General features: G+C 39.3%; 1 protein-coding gene across 2 annotated transcripts in view; it reads left to right on the top strand.

Moving 5' to 3' along the window:
* Positions 1 to 26575, top strand: part of CHCHD3 (coiled-coil-helix-coiled-coil-helix domain containing 3) — a 163664-nt gene that overhangs the window by 117215 nt on the left and 19874 nt on the right. For both annotated transcript variants that reach the window (XM_055807596.1, XM_055807595.1), the window contains exon 6: positions 17180 to 17250. In XM_055807596.1, coding sequence (XP_055663571.1) covers positions 17180 to 17250 — 71 coding nt within the window. The remainder of the gene's footprint in view (positions 1 to 17179; positions 17251 to 26575) is intronic.

Genomic DNA, 26575 nt, shown 5'->3' with positions numbered 1-26575 from the left:
ATTTTTTAAAAGCCTTGCAGATAATTGTTGCTGCATGCCAGCTCAAATGTCTGTTCATGCCAAGCTTGCTACTGATTTCAATAGTTAATCCTCCCTAGCCTTCAGTTCTCAAAAATAGAAGCATAGTAGTGCTTGGCAGTGGTTTACATGATATAGACTATAATTACTGTTTCTACAGGTATAAATACTTGCATTTTGACCCATGTTATAAAAAATGCCTCTATTATTATTTTTTTAAAATAAATGGCAATTTTGCCTTTGATTAATGAGTGAATGTTTGAACAGAAAGTCTGTTTGACAATCCTACTTCTGTTTCATACCTTGGGAAATTCACTATTTTTTCATTACCTCATTTTCTCCAAGCAAGAAAAGAACAGTATAATCATTAAAATAGCATAGCGACAGTGATTTCTTTGATAAATTCTATAGAAGGAGATATCGCGCAATATATTAACTGGAGAAGTAAGCAAGTTAAAATATCCAATCTTTGTGTTAACCATTTTATTCTGCAAAATGTCTAGAAATGTGAAGGCATGATTTTGAGTTACTGTTTACTCATTTCTTGCTTAACTTGTCTAATGGGCTTTTAAAGTGTGCATCATAGTTGCTTTTTTTAACAGATTTCATTTTTAAGATACCAGATTGTTTTTTTCATATCAGGTGGTTAGAGTGTTGCATGTGTATTGCTCTTTAGCATTGAAACAGCATAACGCACGTTACAAAACTATGTATTAAAAACTGTTCTAGATTGTAGTGAATGATATCTCATGCATTATTTTTCACCAAACTCTTCTTTGTGGGGTTTACAATAGAGTTAGGTGCTGGATATATGCATGGCTTTTATGATTATAAAAGTAATAGAGATTTTCACTGGGTTTCTTATCCCCCCTCACCTCGGGTTTCAGTTGCACAAGACTTGTATTCAAGAGATCGTGTTGGAAGTGAACACAGCATACCAGAATGATCTTTTTGGAAGCTACGTACTGTTCAATAAAGCATAAGGAGAAAATAAGAGAGCTTTTGGGATAAGAGAAGAGCTGCAGTCTTAAATCAGACCTCCAGGAGCCTCGTTCTCAGGAGGTGCCATCCCTGTCCCGTGTGTCAGACACTCGGCAGCTTCATCTGTCCTTACTCAAGACACCTTGATATAATTTTTTGTAGTTGAAGCTGTTCGATGTGGTTTCTTTATAGGAAAACCTGCTGATATCTTTGCTGTCTTGTCTGCTTTAACACCAGTGAATAGGTACACTATTTTTTTGGCTTAATGCTACCAAATAATGTATTGCCAGCGTAACACACTCCTTGAAATGAACACAGACCATACTGTATTCATTGCACGTTTCAAACAGATTTCTTGATCTTCCTTTCTTCTTAAGAAATCACTGCTGCTACTGTCACCTAATTTTTTGAAACTTTAATTATATGTTTCAAGTAATGTGCAGAATGCTGAGGACTTCAGAATCTCTTGCGACTGAGCAGGCAATAGTATTTCAGTAGGCCTTCAACTAGGCAAAACAAAATATGGATGTGTATAGGTAAGATGAATTACTAGACAACAGTGCAGGTTGGGCTTCCTTTTGTTAGAAAAATGAAGAAATTTTTTAAAATACTTCTTCAAAAGTAGAAAATTACTCTTGAATTCAGAAAACTCCTGTGAAATTTTTTCTTTGAACTGTTGCCATGAACTGACAAGAGATGATTTCAGATACTTGTAAAATTGAAAGAACTTCATAAAAAACTGAAGAATCCTTGCAAGACCTGTGCTTTTATATTGGAAAATCAAGTATAACATGTTATGTGTTTTTACCATACAGCATGTAGAATATTTTTGAAGTGGGAGTTTTACCAGTGGTTAACAGAACAGGGATTTATTGACAGCATTTGAGGGGGGACCTACAATGTCTTTTGATCCGACTAGTTGATGGAATTAAGTTTTCAGACACATTAACCCATTTTCATGTGGCTCTGTTTTTACTGCCAGTGTTTTACTTCTTTTCTTGACCAGGCTATTAGAAATAGTATGAAAGTGGAGGCAGAATAAATAGAAAGCTACTGTGTGCAGGTACCATAAATACAGTTGTCGGTGGTGTGATCCGTAGGACACAGATTTAATACAAATGAGGAATCATCCTTGGAAGTGTTGAAGACTCAACTGGGCAAAGTCCTGAGCAACTTGGTCTAGCTGGACCTGATTTGAGCCAAGAGCTTGGAACAGGTGACCTCTGAAGGTGCCTCCTAAATTATTCTATTAGTTGGCACTATAAAATGAAGCTTGCTGATTCAGGGGATTTACCTTACCACTTGTTACATCTGGAGAATGAATAAATAATTACAATAATGTATGCAGCATTGCAAAGAGCTACTGCAGTATTCAGTAACCTTATGATGTTGTAGATCCCACAAGGTATTTCCAGATTTTATAATAGCAAAATGGATGTTTTTCCCATAGTGGATTGAAGATAGCTGACAAATGAAAGATATGGAGCTTTTGTTGAGTAGCTTTGGAACTGTGGAGGGAAAAAGGGGAAAAAATCATGACTATATCAAGTGCATTCTGAATGCTTCCATGCATTATGTAGATGTAACGTGTTATGTAGAATAAAACACAAAAAATTAAATTGCAAGTACTTCCATATATTTATCAGGCAACTGCGTTAATCGATATAGAGGTGTAATTTATCTAGCTAGACCTGTTGCTGTAAGGAGTGAAGGAGAATTATAAATGATTGTGGTTGAGTGTCTGGTATTTTGAAAAGAACTACTGTGTGTGAGTCTTCCGTCAGTGGTTTTGCTTTATTTTGCCATTTTATTGGCATAGTACAAGTGTATAACCATATTTATTGCAGAGAAGTTGTGCTAAATTATGGTGTCTTTGTATATCCTCCTTGGTGAGATTCTCCAGCACTGATGCATATTTTCTAACTTAGCTTAAAGTGGAAACATCTAGTCTGCATTCAATATTTAGGTTCATTGAGTAGTTGCTGGTGAGGGATAGATGCCACTGAAGGTTGATCAAACCATCTCATCAATTTAGTGAGGGAATCATTTGCTGTTCATTATTGAGGAAGCATAGTTTAATCATCAATCTATAGGTAGATGGGATTAGGCATGGTGAATCCCATCCTGAGAGACAAATGGCAGCACGGGTAGAGGGATTAGCAGACCTGCTTCATAATAACAGCAGTGACCTACAGGGGCAAATTTTGAGTTCCTGACATTTGCGAAAATAAATGGACATGGTGCGGGGGCGCTATGTATGTAATGCAGAGTACGTTATCAAGAAGCAACTGAAAATCTGTTCCAACTAATGAGGAAAAGCAGATAGGCTGTGGATGTCTGGAGAATTACAGGTGTATAGCACAAGTGATCATTTAAAATGGAAAGGAAAAATAAAGACAGCAGTAGGAGAATATACATAAGTAGGACAGAAGATACACTAAATACCTGTGGGATGATTGAAAGGCAGAATGATGGCTCTGGCTTGAAAGATGCACTGAGCACTGTGGGAGGGAGAATTGAAATGTATAGTAGAAATAAACAGAACCTGCGAAGGATGCAGGAAAAAGAAGCTCAGTAAATAGTGGTAATCATCTCTAGAGGTCACAAAACTTTTTTAATGGTTTTAAATTATGAATGGTTTTAGAGGTCTGCATTGGAATTATTTGGTCTAGTATATCATCCAGCTGTAGGAATTTTGTGGCGTGTTGCCTTATTACTTGAGAGCAATAGAACCACATTTTTAACTTCCAAAGCAATGTATTTGGTGCTAACGATTACGCTGTGGCATGCTGCGACACTTAATAGGTTTCTTTTTCATAGGTCCTGGTTTTTTTTTTAGCAGTTTTTTGAGTGAGAAGGCCACCTGCCTTAGTTTTGGCTGCATTTCTTTCAGAAGGCCATTTCCAAACAGAATGGGTCTGCTGGGATACACTGTTGTAAGAACATTGAAAAATTCTCACACATTTTAGAAAAACATCTCATTTAAAGATGCTTGGAGCTGATTTTGATTATTGCTTCACTAAATGTGCACATAGTTCTCAATCTAGACTGAGTGTAAAATGTAGTTTTCTTGAATTCAGGTACGTATCAGGCATCCAAACAACTACATACAATGTTTTTCATCAAGTGCTTTTTTATATTGTTAGCGTTCTTGTTGTACCAGTCCTGGTATTTCCTCACTGCTCACACACAGTGTTCAAAGCATCTGCAGAAGACCATCCTTGAAGTATTTTAGTCACTTCATAATCACAAAACTTGTTATTGATACGTAGTTTTTTAGTTTTGCTCAGCTCTTGTACAGCATCAGCTGTCAGTTGGCTCATACTTTGAGACTGAAAGACTTTCTGCCTTGATCTCTTGTAGTAGGTGGTTTGACATGTGTCATGAGCTCTTTGCACAGTGAAAAGATGACCTCTCCATATTTACCTGCTCTTTACTGTCCTGCTGATTCTGACGTCATCAGAATCTTTTCACCTGACAGTGATGTAAACAGCCAGATACCAACATTGCCAACAATATCAAAAGAAGTCTGTTGTCTGAATACAAGTATTAAAGTGGCCCTGAACAATAAACTCACCCTACCTGGATACTGCAGCTTGTAATTCTACAATACGAGCACTTTGGTAGTATCAATCAAACTCAATCTTGCGCTGTGCTGAGACAGTGACCTGAGGAGAGTTACCATAACTTGGTATCCATTCAGAAAGACAAAGACAGAAGTTTTTAAAGCTGTGATGTAGAGCCAGAAACAAGCCGGTGAAATGTCACTGTTGCCAGGGCTGTTGAATTGAAAGAGACAGAGTATTTTAGAATTTCTTCCAAGAACTTTATTCTTGATCTCTTGAGGGTCAGTGCATAAGTGTTATTTGTGGCAGCATTGCACATTTCAAAAAAATGGTAATCTTGCACTCATTATGCCCTTAGGCAACCCATCTAACTGAGCAGTGATAGCGGTAGATCTAATAAACAAAGCTAAACCCAGCTACTTTCCATTTATTTGAAAGAAGATGTAGCTAATCTGTGATTCTTTATGTTGGGCTTCTGCCACAAGATGAATTTCACATACAGCTGCAGAGCAGATTGCACATTTACAAGCCAAAACAGATTTTCATTCTGATATCAGATATATCACTGACTGTAAGTATACATATTCATAGAATTATCCGGACTGGAAGGGGCACTGGGAGGTCCAGCCTCCTGCTTTCAAAGCAAGATCAACACTGAGACAGACAAGGTTGTTGAGGGCTTTGTCCAGCTGGCTCTTTGACGACCTCCAGGGCTGGAGATACCACAATCTCTTCAGATCTCTGCCCCTTGCTTAATTATCCTCAGAGGGAAATACTTTTCCGTGCATTTATTTGGAACCTCTATTGTTTTGATTTCAACCATTGTCTCTTGTTCTCCCACTGCACATCAGCAAAGAGCCTGGTTCCATCTTGTTGATAAACTTCTCTTAGGGCTTCTAAAGCTGCTGTTGGATCAGAATTGTAGAATGGTTTGAGCTGGAAGGGACCTTAAAGATTGTCTAGTTCCGCCCACCCTGCCATGGGCAGGGACACCTTCCACTGGACCAGGTCTCCCTAGATTGTCCTTTCTGAGCTAAACAAGTCAAGTAGTCTTTGCTTCTCCTTATAGAGCATGTCCTCCCGATGTAGTGTCACCTGCAAATTTGGTAAGCATGTACTCCATCTCTGGGTCACTGATAAAGATATTAAACAGAGATGGCTGCATCATAGACCCCTGAGGAACTCTACATGTAGCTGGCCTCCAAGCAGAGTCTCGTGATCCGGCCAAATTTTCATCCATAATTCACAGCAGCAATTTTCTTGTACTCTTTTGACCGCTTTAATGGGATATCTGTCTGACTCTGAAAGCTGACCAAAATGAGTTTGAAACAGGTGGTGTTTAAAGTGATTTTTCCAGATCATTCCTCTGACTGCAGAGGATAAGCAGCAGCGTCTTAAAATTATGGCTGCTGTAGTCCATAGAAGAGCTACCTTGAACTCAGTGCTTGCTGTCTCCATTAGAAGTTTACAAAATCAGCTTTGTGGGTAACCTCAAATTTTCTTCCCTTGAGTCTCTAATGCTACTGGACTTTGTAAAAGTTATTCATGCAGCAGACAAGCTGCAACTATGTGTGAATGTAATAGAAGACTTAAGATAAGTGGACTCTTCACTGCGGTAGCAAAAATAGGGGGGTTCAATTATATATATATATATATATAATGTACAGTGTGTACTTTGAAATAAAATATTGAAGTGTCCTTGTAACCCACAGACAGCCATTCAAGGCTCATGCTGATCCTAGTTTGCTTGTGAGCTGATGTATTTCCTTGCATGGCTTCTGCTGTGCATAAGTAGCCCATTGGGTCAGTATTTAATAATTGATTCCGTAAAGGCAACCAACAATGGGAATTTTAAATCCTTCTTATGAATTCCTAGTGCTGTAGTCTGTACCTGACGTGACCGAGAGAAGGGATTTCTCAGTATTTCATGGGCATCACCCCTGGCAGCAGCAATACCCATTCCTGTGTGCCTCAAAGACAGCATCTGGCAACTTGCCATGTTCGGTTTCCATTTTGGGGGGGGGGGGGGGGGGGGAGGGGAGGGAGGATATCTGCTTTAGGACATGGAGAAATACTACCCATTGGTACATTACAGAGAACATAATTTATAACAGTGAAAGGGATGGGACTGAGAAAAAAGTTGTAAATAGGAATCATTTAAATGAGGCATCTTGTCATCAGTAGGAGACGTAAATATAATCGTGCATTTACACGTGCATCTCTTAAGATTGAGAACATTTGTATTAAAGACTACTACAATTACATGCAGATTAGATGCTTGGCTGAATAGCTGTAAGAACTTTGAATAGATTTGTCCTTTTCACAAAGGTTTTCATTTTCTTTGGCAGCTCTGAGTGTTAACAAATTAGAGATCAATGTTCTACTAGGGCAGAAAAGTGAAGTAAAGCATATCTTGGGATAAACTTAAGAGACATTAATAGTTGCAGTTAAAGGTATTAGTGGTGCCTGAAAAACAGAATTGGAAATTCAAAAGAAAAGGTCAAAGAATATGACATTTTCCCCATTTCCTGCTGATAACTGAATTAAGTACTTTGCCCCACTTGCTGCATGCTGAATGTATACTCTTCGACAAACACACATCATGAAATCAAACAAATGATTTTGGGAAGTGAGTTGTCTTCTCACAGAACATTTCACAAGATACAGCATGTGTTTCTCCTTTGTTTCCTTTGTTTGAGTGGGTCATAGTACTGTCTCTTTCTCTGGCATCTTCAGCACTCGTTTAGATACCTGTTTGCTTTTTTATCCCTCTGTAGAAACAGGTATGTGGGGGCATGGGTGTCCAAAGTCCTCCCTTCGGTCCGTAATAGTTCAGACATCTATTCTATCAGAGGGGCACTCTGGTCCAGGGCCAGCTTCTTCCAGGACATAAGAGGGAGATGAGGTTTCATAAACACTTGGGAGTAAAGAGTAGGAGATAGGGAATTGCACTTGAATTTGAGCCAACACAGGCATAAGTAGCTCTAGGCAAACTCCACCAAAATCCTGAAAATTGGTCTTAGCACTTCCTTACCATCCAGCAGTCCTCTGTAGGCTTAGTCCAGGATCCCAGATCACTACCTTAGCTTTTTTTCAGTCATGGGGCTTCTCTTTCAGTTTGTCTTCTCTCTCTCTTCCTTGCAGCTACTTTTATCACTTCTTGAACAGAAAATGTTCTTTGCTGTGAAAGCACATCCCCTGATCTTGTCCATGAATCTTTAGTCTCTGACTATTTCTGAGTTGTCCTGAACATCCTCATTACGTGCTTGAAGTCCCCCACTAAGGCACCTGTTGGGTGCTTCTCTGAAGATTACTTTGATGCTGCAATTCAGAATTGGACAACTGGTTTGCTTTGGACAGCAACCATTCTTTTATGGAAGGATGCTCCAGTTGAATAGTTTTTCATAAAAACTGAATGCCTTGTTATTTTCAGCCCTGTGACAGGTACAAAGAACTTTTTGGTCCATCTGGTGAGTTCTGATGACAGTCCCGATGAGGGCCATCAGTCCCCTCATGCAAAAAGGAGCTCATAATAGCATGTAAAAACCCAACAAGAGCAGAAGTTGTGTTACGTGGTTCCCTAAATGTGGAATTGGACATGCTTCGTTTCATCTCTGGAGTTGAAAAATGCAACAGCTGGCTAAATAGCACAGCTAGACCAAATGAGAGAAGTCATAACTTGTATAAGAAGTAACTTATCTAAAAATTCAAGCAAAGGCCTGATCTGATGACATTTCAGAAGAGATTACTTCATTGATATATCATTTTAATAGCATTTGAGGTAGAATGAAGATGCAGTATTACCTGGGAATCTGTATGATGTTATATGCTCGGTTTTCCATAGCTTATTAAAATCAATTCAGAGACAAATAGAGTTTTTTAATTTAAATAAAGATGCCATAAAAGTGGTCATATATTTATAAAGCTGTAATTTAATATAATTTGGAACTGGGATGTATGCACACTACAGTAGGTAGTCTTACTCTTTTTGTTATTTCCCCTTTCCCAGTTCCTCCTCTTCTTGCTCACTTGTTGCTTTTAGTGGCAGCTTCACAGATCAAATATGACTGGATGTTTTAAGGCTATTTCTCTTACAGTTAATCTTGCCTTTTCTTTGTAATCTACACGGTCTGCTTCACAGTTTGTGTAACAGAGGGCCGTGACCTGGTGATCATACACCTTTCACAGTGTGTGTCCCTAGTACCCAAAAGACTCTCCTGCATGGGTTTCCTTTGTGCAGCTGCTGTAATAGATGTGTCTGGACAGTGGTGGCTATGCTGGGTATCTTGTCCCTGCTTTGCAGTGCCAGAACAGAATGGGGACTGAGCCAGTCTTGAGGCTGGATTCAGATCTGTGAGGCAACTTTATAGGCTTTAGAGCTATCCTTCCTTTGGGCTTTGGAAATCTTTTTAGGCCGTATAGATCTCAGGCTGCATGTCAACAGAATGAATAAACCAAAATGCTTCATATTATCCACAAATGGATTCGTAAAAGATAATGAGATGAAATGGCCAGAAGTTCAATTAAGGGATAAAAGAAATCTTCGCTTCAGCAGAAATGGATTAAAAAGAGGCAAAGAAAACTTTCCAATTTGCCATTCAGGGAACATGATAATCTTTGCCTGCCGATGCTTTGAGTCCTTCCGTGGGGGGAGTATGACAAGGAAAAAGAAGTCTTTAAATTAAAAATTCTCCCCTGATCTCTAAAGGTGCCAAACAACCCAAGCTCTTCATTCCTTTGGTGGGTGGAGCAGGAGCTGAGCTGAGCTGAAGTCAAGCTGTGCTCATTTTTGTCTTCCACAGCACTAACTTAAAGCAAAGGCCAGATTTGTCTCTTTTGTATGGAAGTTACACGTCTCTTTCTTTGTCAAATAAACTGTTAACTACATAACTATTAAATTAAAAAAAAAAAAAAAAAAAAGGTTGCATGAATGTTACCCTCATACTGAATCTGTTCAGGGCTTTAAGAGCCAAGGGGCTTAAAAGAAAAAATTCAATGCCAAAATAAGTCATGGTATGTCTTCAGTAAGAACAGTTTCAGCACATTTGTAATAAAATAGTGCTTATAGGTGATGTATCTTTAGAGAAATTAAATGAAGGCTCTCAAGTTCTCCTGGTTCTTTTGATAACCTTTTATCAGCTTGGATGACACAAGATCTTTCAGAACTTTATCTGGCTGAAAATCTGAAGATTTTCAGCAGAGAGTAAAACATGCACTTCTGCTTTGAGGTCCCACATGCAGACAAAACAGCTGACCTTCCAAGGTTCTGTAGGAATTTATTTTCTTACACAGACCTTTGAAATCAGAGCTGTCTAGCAAAATAATTCTTCTCCTATTCCTCCACAATATGTTCTTTAAGCAGCCTCTGCTCTTACTTTTGTTCAGGAAAGATTATTTCAGGGGCAAACATGATGAAAATACTTTTGCCCGTGGTCAGATCTCATTCTTCTCTACCTGAATTCTAGCATTATTTATACTTGATATGGCTCTGTGTATTTATCAGGGGAAACTGGATAGATTTAAAATTGAATTTCAAGTCCTCTTTTTCTTTAGCTTCTCTTCCTCAGTGCCAGCCAACACTTCTTTCTGTACCCTTCTTTGAAAAGGCTCTTAAAAAGACACTTCTTCCTCAAGAACAACTAATCCTGATCTTTCTATTCAAAGAAGGGTGCTAAGTGAAAGGCATAGAAAATACTACTTGTCACTCAATTTGGTTGCAACCTATATGTTATCTCTAGGCCGTAAACACTTAAGTACCTTAACCTGTGGTGGTCCTATTCAGGTCAATTAAAGTCACATGTGACATTAGTCATTTGACTGAACACTATGAGATTTTGAAGGTTTTTCAACAAAATCCTCTGAATGGCTTACTGCCTGTATGGTAACTAACACAACATTACAATATTTTTAAAAATGTTGAATAGGTGATTTTGGAACTGCATTTTAAGAATTTTCTTTAGGGAAGCTAAAATTGGGCAGAGTTTGGATGCTTCCTAGGTTCTGGGTTTTGCCATTCCTGTGAAAATGTGCCTAAGCTTGTCTTACTCCAGTTCAGCTGGACAATTGATATTCCTATAAAAACATCTGTTCACACATACATTAAAATAGTGGTTTCCCTCTGACTCAGATTTTGCCTGTCTTACCAAACCTTCTGCCATACAGGTGGGCAAGTAGAGAAAAATACAGTGTTTCCTACAGTATATTTATCTGTTTGCTGCTGCTGCCCAAGTGCTTGTGAAGGTTGAAGATTACTTGCTCCTTGAGGACTGTCACTCTTGGACTGTCAAAATACATGTTGGCCAGTCCTAAGCCCAGACAGCCAGAAGAACAACCCAAGTACAGTACTGTGCCAGTGTCGTGAGGCTGAGAGGAATAGGTGACTTGAGCTGAGGACATCAGAGGCGCAGCCTGAAAGATGGGGACTGGGTACAGAAAGTTAAAGAGACTGTGAAAAGGCAGGAGTTAGTTAACGGGAGAGTCTCCTCTGGAGATACAGGATAGAGAACACAGTTAAGAATAGACTGAGGGAACAATAAGCTGTGTGGATTGAGGGAACAGAGCAGAGAGCTTGATAGCTATTGGGAATATTAGAATCTGTAAGAGAGTTTGTCTGGCAGAAGTCAAGCCTACCTACTGCTTTGTTAGTTCTAGTTCTGGTAGAACAAGACTGTATTGAAGATGTAAAGCATCGTGATTTCCCAGGGGATGCAAGCTTGGTGTCATGATTTTATGTCATGGCGTTTCTAGCATTTGGTGGATTTCTTTTTTCTCTTCACCAATTATTATTTTTTTTCAAGCTTTCTCTGCTCAAAGAATAACCAACTGCTAAACTTAAATACCTGCAAGTTGGAAAACAGCGGTGTAGAAGGTAGTGGGCTTATTCAGATGACTTGGACCTGAGATGTATTGCCATACCTGCTCCTGTAATTGCTGGGGTTCCCCTTTATGACCCAACTTACTCAGGGTGCATGGCAACCATTATTTATTTCACAGTACTGAAACTTTGAAAAATTACTAGCTTCTATTACGCCTTTCCGTGTTGCCTTTCCCATAACGTTAAAGAAATGAAAATAAATTCCCTAATTCCTGTGCAAGGTAATTAAGGCTAAAATTCTTTATGCATAGAGAAATCATGGTGACTAATGATCGCAAGGGCCCTTTATGCTGAGTAAGAGGTAGGTAAGGCATGATGTCTTGGAATCCTTAGCTTTTTCAGGCACTATGTGTCTTGGAAATAGGACTCTTGCTCTTTGGTTATGGCTGTTCAGCTGTTCAAATCTGGTGTGGCTTGGTTTTTCCCTGCTGAGAGTCATGGTGGACTTTAGGGCATAACCCTCAGACTAGATTATTGTCATTGTATGTGCTGGAGGATGCCCCGGCATCCCTCTCTGCCTGTTCTGCTCTTAATCCTACACATGTGCCGTTAATACTTGCCACAGTTCTGAGCTGGATGGGTATATGGTCTGGTCCAGTATGTCAGTTTTTATTGTAAAGGTGGGTAGTGTTTCTTCAGTCAGTCAGACAGCAGATGAGAAGCATGCTTACAGGTGGGTTAATCTCCCCCAACTTTAGCAGCTTTAAAGTTAATCACCTCTTTTGAGACAGTTATTCAGGCCCCATTGATTTGGCAGTGATAGAATAGAATCACAGGATGGTTTTGGTTGGAAAGGGACCTTCAAGACCATCTAGTTCCAGCCCTGCTGCCAGGGGCAGGGACACCTCCCACCAGCCCAGGTTGCTCCAAGCCCCGTCCAGCCTGGCCTTGAGCACTGCCAGGGATGGGGCAGCCACAGCTGCTCTGGGCAGCCTGTGTCAGTGCCTCACCACCCTCACACTAAACAAGTTCTTGCTAATATCCAGTCTAGATCTACCCTCTTTCAGTTCAAAACTATTCCTGCTTGTCCTGTCGCTACAGACCCTACTAAAAAGTCTGTCCCCATCTTTCGTATAAGCCCCCTTTAAGTACTGGCAGGTGCTCTAAGGTCTCCCCGAAGCCTTCCCTTCTCCAGGCTGAACAACCCCAACTCTCAGCCCGGCTTCCTAGCAGAGGTGCTCCAGCCCCCAATCATCTCCGTGGGCTCCTCTGGACTCGCTCCAACAGGCCCGTGCCCTCCTTGTGCTGAGGACCCCAGAGCAGAGGCAGCGCTGCAGGGGGGTCTCACCAGAGCGGAGCAGAGGGGCAGAATCCCCTCCCTGGCCCTGCTGGCCACGCTGCTCTTGGTGCAGCCCGGGGCTCGGTTGGCTTGCTGGGCTGCGAGCGCACCTTGCCGGGCCACGCTGAGCTTCTCGTCCACCAGCACCCCCAAGTCCTTCTCCTCAGGGCTGCTCTATCCATTTTCCACCCAACCTGTGTTGATTCTGGGGGTTTCCCTGACCCAGATGCAGGACCTTGCATTTGGCCTTGTTGAACTTGATGGGGTTTGCACGGGCCCACCTCTCAGGCCTGTGCATCTCCCTCTGGATGGCATCCCTTCCCTCCTTCATGTTGGCTGCAACACTCAGGTCGGCGTTGTCAGCAAACTTGCTGCGGGTGCGCTCGATCACACTGCCTGTGTCACCAACAAGGATGTTAAACAGTGCTGGTCCCAGTATCGACCCCTGAGGAACACTGCTCATCACTGGTCTCCACTTGGACATCAAGCATTGACCATGACTCTTTGTGTATGACCACCCAGCCAATTCCTATCCATGTCTCCAATTTAGGGACAAGGTTGTCATGTGGGGCAGTGTCAGATGCTTTGCACAAGTCCAGATAGATGACGTCAGTTGCTCTTCCTGCATCCACCAGTGCAGTACACCTGTCACAGAAGTCCAGTAAACTGGTCAGGCATGATTTTTCCTTAGTGAAGCTGTCACCAGTCTCCTCCTTATTCTTGGTGTACCTTAGCATAGTTTCCAGGAGGATCTGCTCCACTATCTTGCCAGGAACATAGGTGAGACTGACTGGTGTAGTTCCCTGTGTCTTTCTCATTTCCCTTTTTAAAAATGGGGCTTATGTTTCCCCTTTTCCAATCAGTGGGAACTTCACTGGACTGCCACGACTTCTCAGGTATGATGGATAGTGGCTTAGCCACTTTGTCTGTCAGTTCCCTCGGAACTCGTGTCAGAGTAATCAGAGTAATTCATGTCATTCTGAGGCGGGTGGGATCTACCGGCCAACAACGCCTGTGATTCTGGAGCACACCTCAGTGATCGGTTTAGATGAGATACTTGACTTTGAAGAAGCCAAGGTAGTCATCACAAACCAAATTCTTCGCTTTATTTTGATATTGGAAGTCAAGCAACATGCCCACGTTGTGCAAGAACTCTGTAACAGATACAGAAATAGCATCTTCTACATAATCTGGGATGATGATTAATTGCCGTAACGCTGACAGCTCTGTTCCCTCTTGGGATTTTCTAGCATCTTTCATAACACACTTCCTGCAGTTTCATACTTCTTCCAACAAAGGAGACTGTAAAGGTCTACAGAAAACCATCATTTTGTTACACACCAACAAAGAAGATTTTGAAGAGGGGAGGGTGCTGTTTATAAGTGAAGACCATTTCATAATGCATGTGCCCAAGGGACCTAAATCAAAGAGACAAGGGAACTTCATTTAGTCTTTTCTACCATTTTAGTGGCTTATTTAGTTAAAAGAACCCTAGGAATATTATATATAGAGTATATATATCTGGAATGTAATAAACATAGCTGAGCTTTGTATGTTCATGCACACAGGTGCTTGATGCAGAATGGTAAGTGGCATTGCAGTTCTGTTCCCTTCCCCCTGCCCTCCCCACCCGTGCACGCTTTGGGGAGAAAAGGGTTACATTTGGAACATCTGCTGGAACTGGTGAAGATCTGCAGAGCTATTCTCTGATAGTTTGCCACTGCTGCTAACCTGAGAATTGGACTGTAGCTTTTTTCCTCCACTTTGAATCGAACAGTACATGATTATGCAGACTATATATCCAACATAGATACATAAATGTATTTATCTGGAGACTGAGGAAATTCTTTATGTCAACAGTGCTATGTTATAGCACCGCTTTTTTCTGTATTTAGAGAAATGACCCCTGTACTCTTACCTTGAGGATTAGGGAGGACTTCTCAAAGGAAACTTGATTTCTGGATTATAGAGAATATATCTCTAAAGGAGAACCTGAGTGAAGTTCAAAGGAAGATCTGATCCAAGAAACAAAGCACACTTTATCTAAGACAACAAATGATTTCTCAATAGCTTGAGTCTACTGTAGGATTAAAACTCTTTGGCATAGATAGCAGCTCACTTGATCACTTGAACTACAATTAAAAAGTAGAACAAGTACACTCAGAATATTGTTTTTGTGTCAGAAATGCTCCTTCATGCTTGAAAATTATAAAAAATTGCAATCGATCCTTACAACTGTTGTGTTCATCTTTATTGATCAGGCAAAAGAAAGATAAATCGCAGCCCAAATAAGATTATAGTAAATGTTAGCATCGTAGGGGACTGTGGGATGATAGAGAGCTATTCATCATCTCGAATGGTGACCTGTCCGCACTCGCACCATAGTCAGTGTGCTGTCTAATGGCCTACCTATTGATTTCATCTGCGTCCAAGGAACCTGGATGTAACTGTCATTGGGCAGCTGAGATTGCTAAATGCAAGGAGGTCACTGGTGTGAGGAGGATTTCATTTTCATTTTCTTACTGGCCAACAATGATTTATGAAAAAATAAATGACCCGAAGTTACACGCATGGAAACCTTGATTCTAGTACAAAAGAATTATTAGGTCTGGATCTCAGAAGCAAGACTGCAGTAGACCACCGTGCTTTTTGTGATCTGTGCATGACCTTTGACTGCAGCGGATGTTACATGATTTGTTATAATTTGTGGTAAAATATTAGACTTGCAACACAATTTTACCCATGTGTGGAGCTGGTATTCTTTTTCAGTGATTTCCATACATTTCAAGTTTATAATTCACAAGGAAGAACCTTGGAAGATGAAAACCTCAAATGGAAAGGAAAAACATTTTTTTCCTTTTATTTTTGTAGGTAGCGCTGCCTCTTTCTGAGTTTCCATCACGTGTTTTTGCTGTATGGGCTATCTTGCTTGCATTCCTTATAACGTAATTTGACACAGATATATGTTTCTCAGGACATGTTTACTAACACAGTGATCAAGAAGATTGTTTCATCTTTGACTTTTACAAAAGAGTGTTCTCTCCAGTTACAGGGTTTGTGATTTTTTTTTTCCCCTAACAATGTTTTAAACGTACTGCTTTGTCATACGTCAGTATCTTAAATAAATAAAACCCCCTGCTTACTTTACCAGAAATAAAACTGGAATGATGTTTTCCATGGACTGCATTGTGCCATCCATTTATTTTAAATATTTTAAACAGTCAAAATCAGTGTTGTAGCATAAATAAGTGTAATCCATGGTATAAATAGGTAGGTCGTTAAAGTAAGGATTCGGAATGTTTTCTGTGTAATCATGCAGTGTATGATTGTAAGAGTTTTGTTGCCATGTTAACATGACTCCCTGGGATGCCAGATGACTCAAGAGCTGCAAAGCTACGGAAGAGTTCTTGCAAGTGCCAACAAAACCTTTGTACCTCTCCATGACCTGTTTCCCCACCATTCAGGGAAAAATGGTTTGAGAGAAGTTTTGAACTGCTTTAACTTTTATTTATTCCTCCAACTGTGAAGCCAGGTGCCTTAGTTATTACATCTTAAGTCCAACTGTGCTAAGGCTATAAAAACCTCTTGAAAAATACCAGGTATATATTATCTAGACTTGAAGCATCACAACATTATAGTGATTTGTCTTTGAATATCCTACATCCCACTGAGAAACTCTGCCATTTTTAAGTATAGAAAAGCTCTGTTGCTTGATGATTCAGTCTTGTCTTGCCTGCATTTTGGAAATTAATGATTTGGTGGAACTGAATGAAAGGCATTCCTGGGTTTAGGGGAGATGAAAATATGTTCTGAAGCTGCCTGATTTTAAAAATTAAAAGTAGCAACTGATTGAAGCAACCTGCAAGTTTGGAATATTTAAGTAACTCACTGTGAGAGACATTATCAAGGCAAAGAGCAAAAGAGAAAGTCAAGCTATAGTTAATTTGTTGTGCAACTTTGAAGTTTGACTTGAGTATCACCTGCAAACTAGATGGGGATATATATGTAAGTAACACAGACACAGACAGGCAAAGAAATAAGACTTCAGTTTTTGGTGGGTTTTTTTTGTTTGGTTGGGTTTTTTGTTGTTTTTTTGGGTGGGGTTTTTTTTTGGGTTTTTTTTTTGTTTTAATGGAGAAACTTCAAAGGCTCCAGCAGCACCTAGTGCTAAATATGTGCTTCTTTCCTCATGTGTCTTTATAGTTTCCTCCCTAAGAGCCATCTCTTTTGCATAGCCTTCTAGAACCAAGAGGACATACTTATATAAAAAAACACCAAAAAAGAGTCATCTTTGAAACTTTGTAGAATACTTGATTTGAGGGTTAGGTTTTGGGCAGTTTTGGAGCAACTTAAATTGATAAAATATCCAAATTAGCTTTATTTACTAGATATTTGCATGCATATAAATTATATTCAATCTTTTGTTTGTTTTGTTGTTTGTTTTTTTCCCCAATTTTCCAGAGTGCCCAGTTCTACAAGGTTACTACGGAGCAATACCAAAAAGCTGCCGATGAAGTGTCAGCTCGGTTCAAGTAAGTCTTCCTTATTGTTATTTTTAAGTCTGGCAGCTAGGTGAGTTCTGTACATAAAAATGCACAGTAATTCCCTTCCCCCTCTCATAGATCCTATCATTTTGTGCTGTTTATTGAAATGAAAGAATTTGGAAGAATTTGGAAGCCAGTACATAGCAACCATAAGCTGTATAGAAATTGGATGTGCAGTTGGTAGTATGCTAATTAATTTGTATTTGATAAGATACATGAAATATTCTAAAATTGTATTTCTTAACATTTTTTCTCTAATGGAGCCCTCAAAATGTAGTTCCAACCTTGCATTACAATAGTATTCATCCTACGCTTGCATGATGTGAAAGGATTTAAATTAGCAACTTCACTTTGCCCTTAACAGTGAAGGTCAAATTAAATAATTTTTATTAGTCCTGAGGATGGTTAAATGAAGATATAGTAATTGACGGATCAAAGTGACTCTGACCCTTAGCCTTGGACTCTTCCCTCTCTGCTGGTTCATCCATTAGGCAGAAGGTTCAATTTATCATTTTAGTAAGGATACAGAGAGAACTTTTTACAACCTTTTTGTCTCAGCAGTAACTAAGAAATACTGCATAAAATGAATTATTCTGTAACAATTTTTAGATTTGTGGAGGCATTTTCTTTTGGCTTGCATTTGAGTGTTTTTGGTTTGGTTTTTTTTTGATGAGTAAGAAGAGAAAAGGCCTTTTTGAGCTACTGATAATGCTATAAATAAAGTTCTTAACTGTAAGATAAAAATCATTTTATCTCTTAATATCATGAATTGTTAAGTATTCTCTAGAGTATATATGAAATCTTTGTATTGGTTAATGGTGTAGGGTATATTGAGGACTGAATTCATCTGTCCTTTAAAGAAAAGGGACAGGATGACCATTGACTCAAGGTCTGATTTAAGCGTAATTTGGAGGGCTTGGTGTGGTGTTATTCATTGTCATGTTTTTCCATCTGTGATAAGATTCCCATCAAGGGGGTATCTTTCCTTCCTCTGTTATGGACTATTTTCAGCTTTTTGAAATCTAATTATTGCCTAATCTCACTTTCATTATTCCAAAACAAGCTTTTGTTCTGTTTTGAAGCACTAGTTGATAGCTCTGGGCAGTTATTGTGGCCAGATGTAGGAAATGGCTTTGGGTTTGATTTTTCCCCATAATATACTAATAATTTTCTAAGTAAATCAAATGCTTTTGGGTTCATTCTTGCATAAATGGAGCCAGTAGATATAGCAGGGGCCAGTTCTTCGCATCAGGCAATATCTAAGAATTTTAAGAAAACTGTTTTGAAGGATATTTCAGTCTACCTGCATAAACCAAAAAATATTTACTGTAGAGGGATTCAGAGAGGGAATCAGAGATTCCTCACACCTAATGAGACTGGTCTTTTCTTGATTTTCTAGAGATTAAAGGTATAAGTAGAAATTTGACTAGTCTTGCTGTAATGGCATTACTGAAATTGCTGTGCTGCTTTTGCACTTCAAGCCAAATTTCCTGAAAAATTATCTGGAGCTTTTTGATTAGTGGAACCAGTTTTGGTCCGTTGCCTTAAAAAAAAAAACCAAAAGGAAAACATGAAAAGAAAAAGGTACCTGAAGTATGTATGTAAATTGTAGTAGATTTGAGAAAGTGCATGAAATATCACTATTACTTTACAATTTAAGTTTGCCTTATATGCAGTCCTTTTAAATCCCATGTCTTTTTATTGAAGGTTTGAATTCAGCAGATGTTATTTTATCCCTGCCTTTTGTATGTAACTTGATGGTTAAATTATGAATGATTTAGTGAAACCTAAAGATGATGCTCTTTTCCTGTCACCAGGCACTTCTCATGTTCAGTTTAATTGCATGTGCAGATTGAGGACGGAGTTTCAAGCAATAGTGTTTAAAGAGCTTGTTTAATTGGCTGTAAAAAAAGAATTAAATAAGGTTGAACTGCTAAATTTTGTTAATGCGTAAACTGATGTGCTGCATGTCAGTGTGATTTCAGGTTCTAAGTGCAAGATTAATAGATCTAATTGTGGTATTATTACAAAATAGTCTCACTTTATGTAAAATGTGTCTCAAATTAGTTACTAAGTTTTATTGAGATAACTTGCATTTCTTCAACTTTTTAAGCTATATCTCCTTCAAGAGATAAGAGGGGTGGATAATTACTTAAATATTTCCTGGATTTTCCTTTTCCTTCCTCTATTTAGTCCCTGAAATTACATCAGCTGTGGCTTCATTGGTCTTCAGGGGTAATTCACCCTATTAAAAAGGGAAAAAACCAAATATCCCATATAGTCTTGTATTAGAGAACTGGCAGGTCTTCTGTACTTCGTCTGCAGCCCTTATTGATGCCTGCTTATTACCTTCTCCAGCGCTGCCTGGATTAGACTGATATCCCAAATGTTCATGATAAATGTTTTATCTCTGTGAGGTCCTGATTCACATTGATCAAATTCTGAATTATCAAATGGTTCATCTCTTTAAGACACTAATTCACATTGATCAAATCCTAAATGACCAGGTTCAGTCAGTTCCTGCAGTACGCAAATTACATTAAAACAACATTACTAGAGCATGCTGCCTTTTCTAATGTAGGAGTTATGTTACCCGCAGTTACATTATAACCAGAATTATTATATTATGAAGATGTCTGTGTTATAATGAGAAGTTTACACAAGAAGAAAAGAATGCAATATTACAGGAAGAGCCAGGCTTTGGGCAAAGATTTGAACTTTTACTAATCAAATTGTACATTTGTGTGGTGGGTTTTTTCCTTAATTTGAAGGGCGGGTAGCGGGAAATTCAGCAGCTGTGATGGTGACATTTTATTCCCCCATGGTGTCTAGAGCCAAGTAACATCTTGATTATTCATTTAGGAATAGAGTAAGTGGATAGGGCAAATGCTGCCTAAAATAAATGTTTTTACTTTATCTTCTGTGGGTTTTGAATCCTTCTGGTAGGTAATAGACTTCATAGCTGTGCACTAGTGCTTTTTTTTTTACAAAATAATTTCCCGTTCTTCTCCTGCTCCACTGCTGTCTTATAGACAACATGGAGTTGCTTCTTGCTGCTGGGCTCTTGGCAAAAACAGTCCCTAGCTGGCCAGATTGATAGAAGATCCAGGTCCTCTTTGGGGATCACAACAAAGCCAAATTCTGGATCTTGTGCATCATGGCACAGGGTTTATATGTGTTTGTATGTTGATAGACTCCTGGATGAAATTACCCAGTGCTACCAGTTTTAATCATGGAGGATTCTCTGCATCATCTAGTGGCTTGGGGGTTTATTCTGAATTACAGCTTTTGGTGGTTTTATTCCCTTACTATGAGGCTTTTGATCATGAACCTTGCCATCAGGACAAATGCGTCTTGGGAACTGAAGGTGCTCATTTGATTAAACACAGAAAGGTTTGGGATTTGTTCAGGCTGCTTCACACACTATGATCTTCACACATTTGAGACGTTTTAAAAACAGTTTTACAAACCAAATCAATATGTTTCATTTGATCCTCAATCATTTCCATTGCTCTGATCGCTGATGGAAAGGAGAGCTTGGTGCTAGCCAGGCAACAGACTATTACAACCTTGAATATATGTTCAGCAGGGGGTTTAATTCAGGGTAGAGTGAACGGGGAGAGATGACAAAACATCAATGTCTTGTCTTGCTTTAATTGGTGACTTCTGTAGCATGAAGCTTTGTTTATTAATGTTTACTGAAAATAAAATTTAAAGCACAGTTACGTTTGTTTATCTGTAAATACACAGAACCATGAGGAGTGTTTCCTTTAAGTCATGTTTTAGCTAATATTCTTTAGAACTAGGAAGTGAAGCTGAGTAGGTCTGTAATGAAGCCACGTTAAATGAATAACAGTGACACTTTGATCTTCAAATATAATTGTCTCACAAAGCAGTGATGCCAATTTTCTGGATATTGGGGGAGGGGGGGAGCAGTATAGAGAGAAAATAAGGTTTTTAATGACAAATTGGGATGAGACCAGGAAAGGTTAATTTCACTGTTCTCATTACCTTTCTGGTATTGGGCACATATGGTGAATTTTAAGGGAGTCTTCCGCACTATCTGTAAATTAGGAATATTGCTAGTTCCTTGATCTTCAGTAACTACCATGTTGTACTTGCATACTGCTGTAACATAGATATCAATTTTGGAGATATCCAAACAAATAGCTCCTGCTTCGTTTCTGCTTGTACAGATCCAACTTGTGAGAAACTTTCAGTTTCTAGCAGTTCCTTTTGCTACCTTAATTAACATTAAAAACTAAAGTTAAACATATAGTTTATAGATTGTTGGTGAAATACTACATAGTATTTTTCCAGTGACAGAAAATAGAAAGCTATTTAGAAAACCTTGGACACAGCCTGCAGGCTTGCCTTCTAGTTGAGCTGTCTTTGCTCAGCCAAAGACGATGGGCTCTAAATAGAAATATCCTGAATTAATCTTTTCTCTTACAAATATAGCACATGTATGCAGTGCTTTGTCATGAAACAATCCTGTCTGTATTGTTTGCCCTGATGATACTGTTGCTTGTAGTATTCTTGAATTCTTTTTTCACATGTTACAGCTGAGGTTGATGGTCCCAAGTTACCCACAACATCCTGCGTAAAGGTGAGCCTAAGACTGGTATGTTTGTAAGTTAAGCTGGAAGGAGTGCTTAACTTAATGCTGGCATTAAATACTGTCAACTCAGCTTAAACCATGGAGCTTTTGTTTAGCAGCAGGAGGTACCTGAGGAGTCTTATTTCTCTTTCTTTCTACTCTTCCACACTATTCCCTATTTATTCCCCAAGGCTGCTTCACTGTGTAGCTGCACACACAGCTGTGCTGACACCGTGCAGAGGCTGGCATAGCTGTGAGAGCTGCTTACGTTGATTTAAGCAGCACTCTTGTCTAATATCTAATGGCATTACACTTAATAAGCAAAGTGTAAATGGTGTTTTGCAGAGTGGGTGTGGTACTGTCACCCCTCTTGGGTTTAAATCAGTCCAGGTTCATAACATGTAGAACTGCTTCAGATGCGAAGAGAAATTGATGAAGAGACTACAAATCTTTTTGGTCTCTGTTATTTATCTTGTACATCCAAAATTCTGTTCCTTTTGAACGCTAAAGGAATAAAACAGAATCTGTTTTCTTTGCTCACTCCTTTCAGCCAGTACTTGGTGCTGTACCAAATACTATTTTTCAGACTCAAGTAACACATACTTTCAGCAAACGTTATTATTGGCCAAGGTGCCCTAACTGGAATCTAAATAAATTGAAAAGCTTTAAAACGCTGTGTATGCCCAGTGGTTGCAACACAAAGGTGTACCACACTGGGTCATACTTACAGGGAAAGGGTGCCAGGCAGTTTGAAGATCTGGCGATGTGAAGTCCATTGACAGCCTCCATGACTTGGTTTGCACCCATTCAAGACAAAGCTTTCTATCTAAATATAAATTGAAATATAAGGACTTTGTTTTGCAACATAACTTGGTTCTGTACCAAGGACTCTACCTTACCAGAGGGCTGCTGTGGCAGAGCTCATTCAAGCAACATGTTTGACTTTCTACTACTACTTTGTGTAAGTGATTTTGCTCTGACACAGGATTCCCTCAGCTGGTGAAACCCTCTACACCGTGCATGCCTTGTGCCTGCCTTTGCGTCAGAGCAACAAAGCAAGAGCTACGTATTTCTGCCTTTCAGATAGAGTTGCCAGTTTCTTCACCAGCTTGGCTTGATCAAGGGACTTTGTTGGTCAGTAGTTACCCCTGTCTCAGTTTCTCTGCAACCTATAAACATGTATAAGAGCATATCCTTTGAACAGCTTTAGAATAGCAAAATTCTATAAACCCTTCATTCACTATATTTACCTATGCAATGATGATCACTTCATAAATGACAACTTTAGTTTTCCCTGCAGCAACATAGATGCTTAACGTTCTTCCTTTGATCAATACAGTGCATTAGGAATGAGAGTACTCGACAGAGCTGGATGAAATATTAATTGTACACTTTTTAGCTAGATGCAGATTTATTCCGAACAAAGTGGGAGCAGGGGATTCTGGCATAATATCTGTGTGTTTTTCTGTTAAGCCCAGAATCATGAGTCTGTTTGCATGGGAATGTGTATTTTCATTGAAATATTTGAGCTGTAATGTGAACTTTAAATGTGCTTATTTGGTCAGGAGATAGGTTTGAAGCATTGAATGTGTTTTTTGAGCATTATATTAACCTTTAAAATCCATTATTCAAAATGTACATAGCACGTTAATTTAAGAGGGCTAAGGCACTTCTTCCCATGTTTGCCATAATCCTTTTTTGCCTTTTGTTTCCTTTCTAGAAATAGTGGGTACATTCATTAAAGCTCCCCTTAGGCTATCACCAGTTTTTCACACAGTTAGATACTTTTAGAGTCTGGAATGGAGAAAACAATCTTTAATTTCAGTAAGCACAAGATTACAACTCCGAATTTTTTTATTTGATATGAATTAGTATTTAAAATAATAAAATATTTTCTAGAAGGTAGGATAGGTATAGTAGGATAGTTTTTGTAGGATAATGTTATAATAGGACAACCATGTGGACAAACATGCCTCTTTATCCAGACGTCCCTTTAATCTTCAGGTGAGTCTGGTTGATGTGTTTGAAGGGGGAAGCATGTGCTTGTGTTTCAGGCACACCATAGGTTTTGTATATTTGCTTACATAGAAACACTTAAGTAATTTTATAGACTTCCTTACGAAAGCAAGTGAGTGAAACTCTTCCTTCACGCATCGGCGGCCAACAGTTAAATTGGCATGTTCCCTAGTTTTCTGTGCTGGTAATCAACCAAGTCCCCTGAAAATTGATGGATGCACTCATTAAGGACAGTTCTTGCTGCTGGCTGCAGTTTCATGAGCCACTCACAACTAGCAAGGACTGACTCTTCACAGCATAGTTGGCATGTAACGCTTTGCAGTGGTACATCTGGCTTTGTGCTCCCTTTCAAGGACTAAAGCCTCTTGTTTTAATACGTTAAGCATCCTTTGTTGGGATTTTGGATAAACACGAGTAAATGATTTCCCAATTACAGTGTTAAACCAAGAAAGGTTAAAACCCACAGTCTCTTCTCTTTATTATTAATTTGTTCTGTATTTTGTAATCTTCTGTTGCTGAGACTAATACTTTTCTGAGGGTATTTTTTATGAGGCCAAGCCATCTGTAGGATCAAAGCCTACCAATTTCACAGCCCCCACCTCAGAGCACACAGCAGCAAACCTCTCTTTCTGGATGGCAGCATGTTTTGTGGAGTTGATGGTATGACTTCTTAAGGAAGCATACACCTGTTTCTGGTTACAGGGTGAAGAATGAGTTGCCAATTATCTCTACATGTTAGGACATGACACTTCACATTGCAGGAGCTTGTGCTGTTTAGGTAGGGCCCCCGACTTTGTAACCGTCAATTCTGAAATCATGGGCTAGAAAAAAAGCAATCCTTGATCAGTCACTAATATTTGTGCATGTGCAAGCTGCGGGAAGGGAGGTCAGTGCCACCGACCTTTGTTTTCCAATCAGAGCTCTTGAACAAGATGAAATGATCAAAGTAGGATGCCAGTACATCAGCATGATCTTATTACTTTGGAAGCTGCATGCACAGATGCTGCTGTTACTGCATCAGGCATCCCTGATTTACATTCATAACACCTCCATCACAGCTCATTTGCTGCTACTTGTAATTAACCAGTTCTTCCTCCCCACCCCCCACCCCTTCCACTAGTGTTGGGCTAAATCCGGGGAAAAAAAATAGACTGCAGTATTCTGCATAGACTCCAACTAAGTGAAATCACACTTGTAAAGCCAAAGTATACATTAAACATTTTGGGGAATAATAATAAATTGTATGCTTTGTTGCAAAGTGCTGTCGTACTCAGAAAATAAGGTTTGTAAAAATACTATTAAGATGTCTTCTAAAGTAGTTAAGCTTGTTGTTGCCTCCTAGTACCCATGAGATTAGTTCAAAAGTGAAGCTTTTAATTGCTGGGAGTAAAAATCATTACTGGACTTGAAAACTGTGGCATCCGGCAGGGTATATTGCACCTACTTTACTCTGTGGCTAAAAGGTCAAATAGCATAAAAAGACTAAATGGTATTAAAAAATACTTCATTTATTTTTTCTGCTATGGGAAATAGGTAAGATGTTAGGCATGCAGAGAACAGGTATTCTCTAATAGCTCCTGCACTGAGCAGAGCTGCACTTTTTTTGCAGTTTATCTCCTATTATTGCTTTTTGTCTTTCTACTTGCTTAGGGCAGTCTAAACTGAGAAGAATCTCAATCAGATTTGGGCCTTGGTTAGCAGTCAGGGTTTCAGCACAAGGTGTTGGTCAGGCCTGAGGTGTTCAACAAGTATCTCCGTATCTCCCAACGCTTACCCAGCAAGCTGTTGCTGTTTCATTTACGTTTTTAAAATCAAGACCTTATTCTCAAAACATCCAAACAGCAGAAATGCTGCTGGTACCAGAACCAGATTGCATTTATTTTACGCTGGTCCTCACATGTTTGTGTCTCAGCACGTTGCAGATGTTGGCAATGCAAAGTGCAGCGCTGCAACTGGCAACATCTGGAGAAGGGGCTGCTCCAGTTCTTGGCATCTGGGAGGGTGGTACCTGGGAGGTGACAGGGGGTTATCATGTTGCGGGTGTCACTCCTCTGTTTTGATAGAGGAGGAAGTTCATTTCTTTGCTGTCATTCTGTGCTGCTAGCAGACTCAAAGAAATAGAATTGTGCCAGGTTGCACTGGATTAATTCTAATTTTTTGTTGAATAGAGCAAAATTGTGCAGCAGGCAGTTGGCAACATGTATGCTGCATGGATGTTGGATCATGGAGAAGCCTTTGTAGGTCTGCCTACGATTTATGCTTTTTAATGTATTAGAATGCCTAACAAATTGCCTGCCTAATGTAAATTTATCTTCAATTAGTCCACTTATGTGCTACTGTAATAAAAATAATGAAAGGGCCTGTGTACATGTAACATAAGTGTGTCCAGTTATCCCTGAAGGTTAGGGGATTTGACTGAGGTCAGTGGGGTATCTGTGCCGAATCATGTGGTCCAGAACTAAGTGATTAATGACTGCCATTTTTTACACAAACCTTATAGGCCCTTCTTCCTAACACAGTATAGATTTTTTCAGTGACCTGATTGGTTTGGGTCTCGTCTACAGGTAAGAGGTTATAACGGTTCCCAGACATTTGTTTTCTGTCTTGACCAGAATCAAACAGTGCTGTTTTGGCTTTCTTTGTTCATCCCACCAGTAGCACTTCCAGCATAAGACAATTCTGTGTTTTAAAAATGTA

The sequence above is a fragment of the Falco peregrinus genome, chromosome 6 (assembly GCF_023634155.1).
Source record: "Falco peregrinus isolate bFalPer1 chromosome 6, bFalPer1.pri, whole genome shotgun sequence".
NCBI lineage: Eukaryota > Metazoa > Chordata > Aves > Falconiformes > Falconidae > Falco > Falco peregrinus.
Note: the sequence above shows the minus strand (reverse complement) of the source record. Positions and strands in the feature narration are given on the sequence as shown.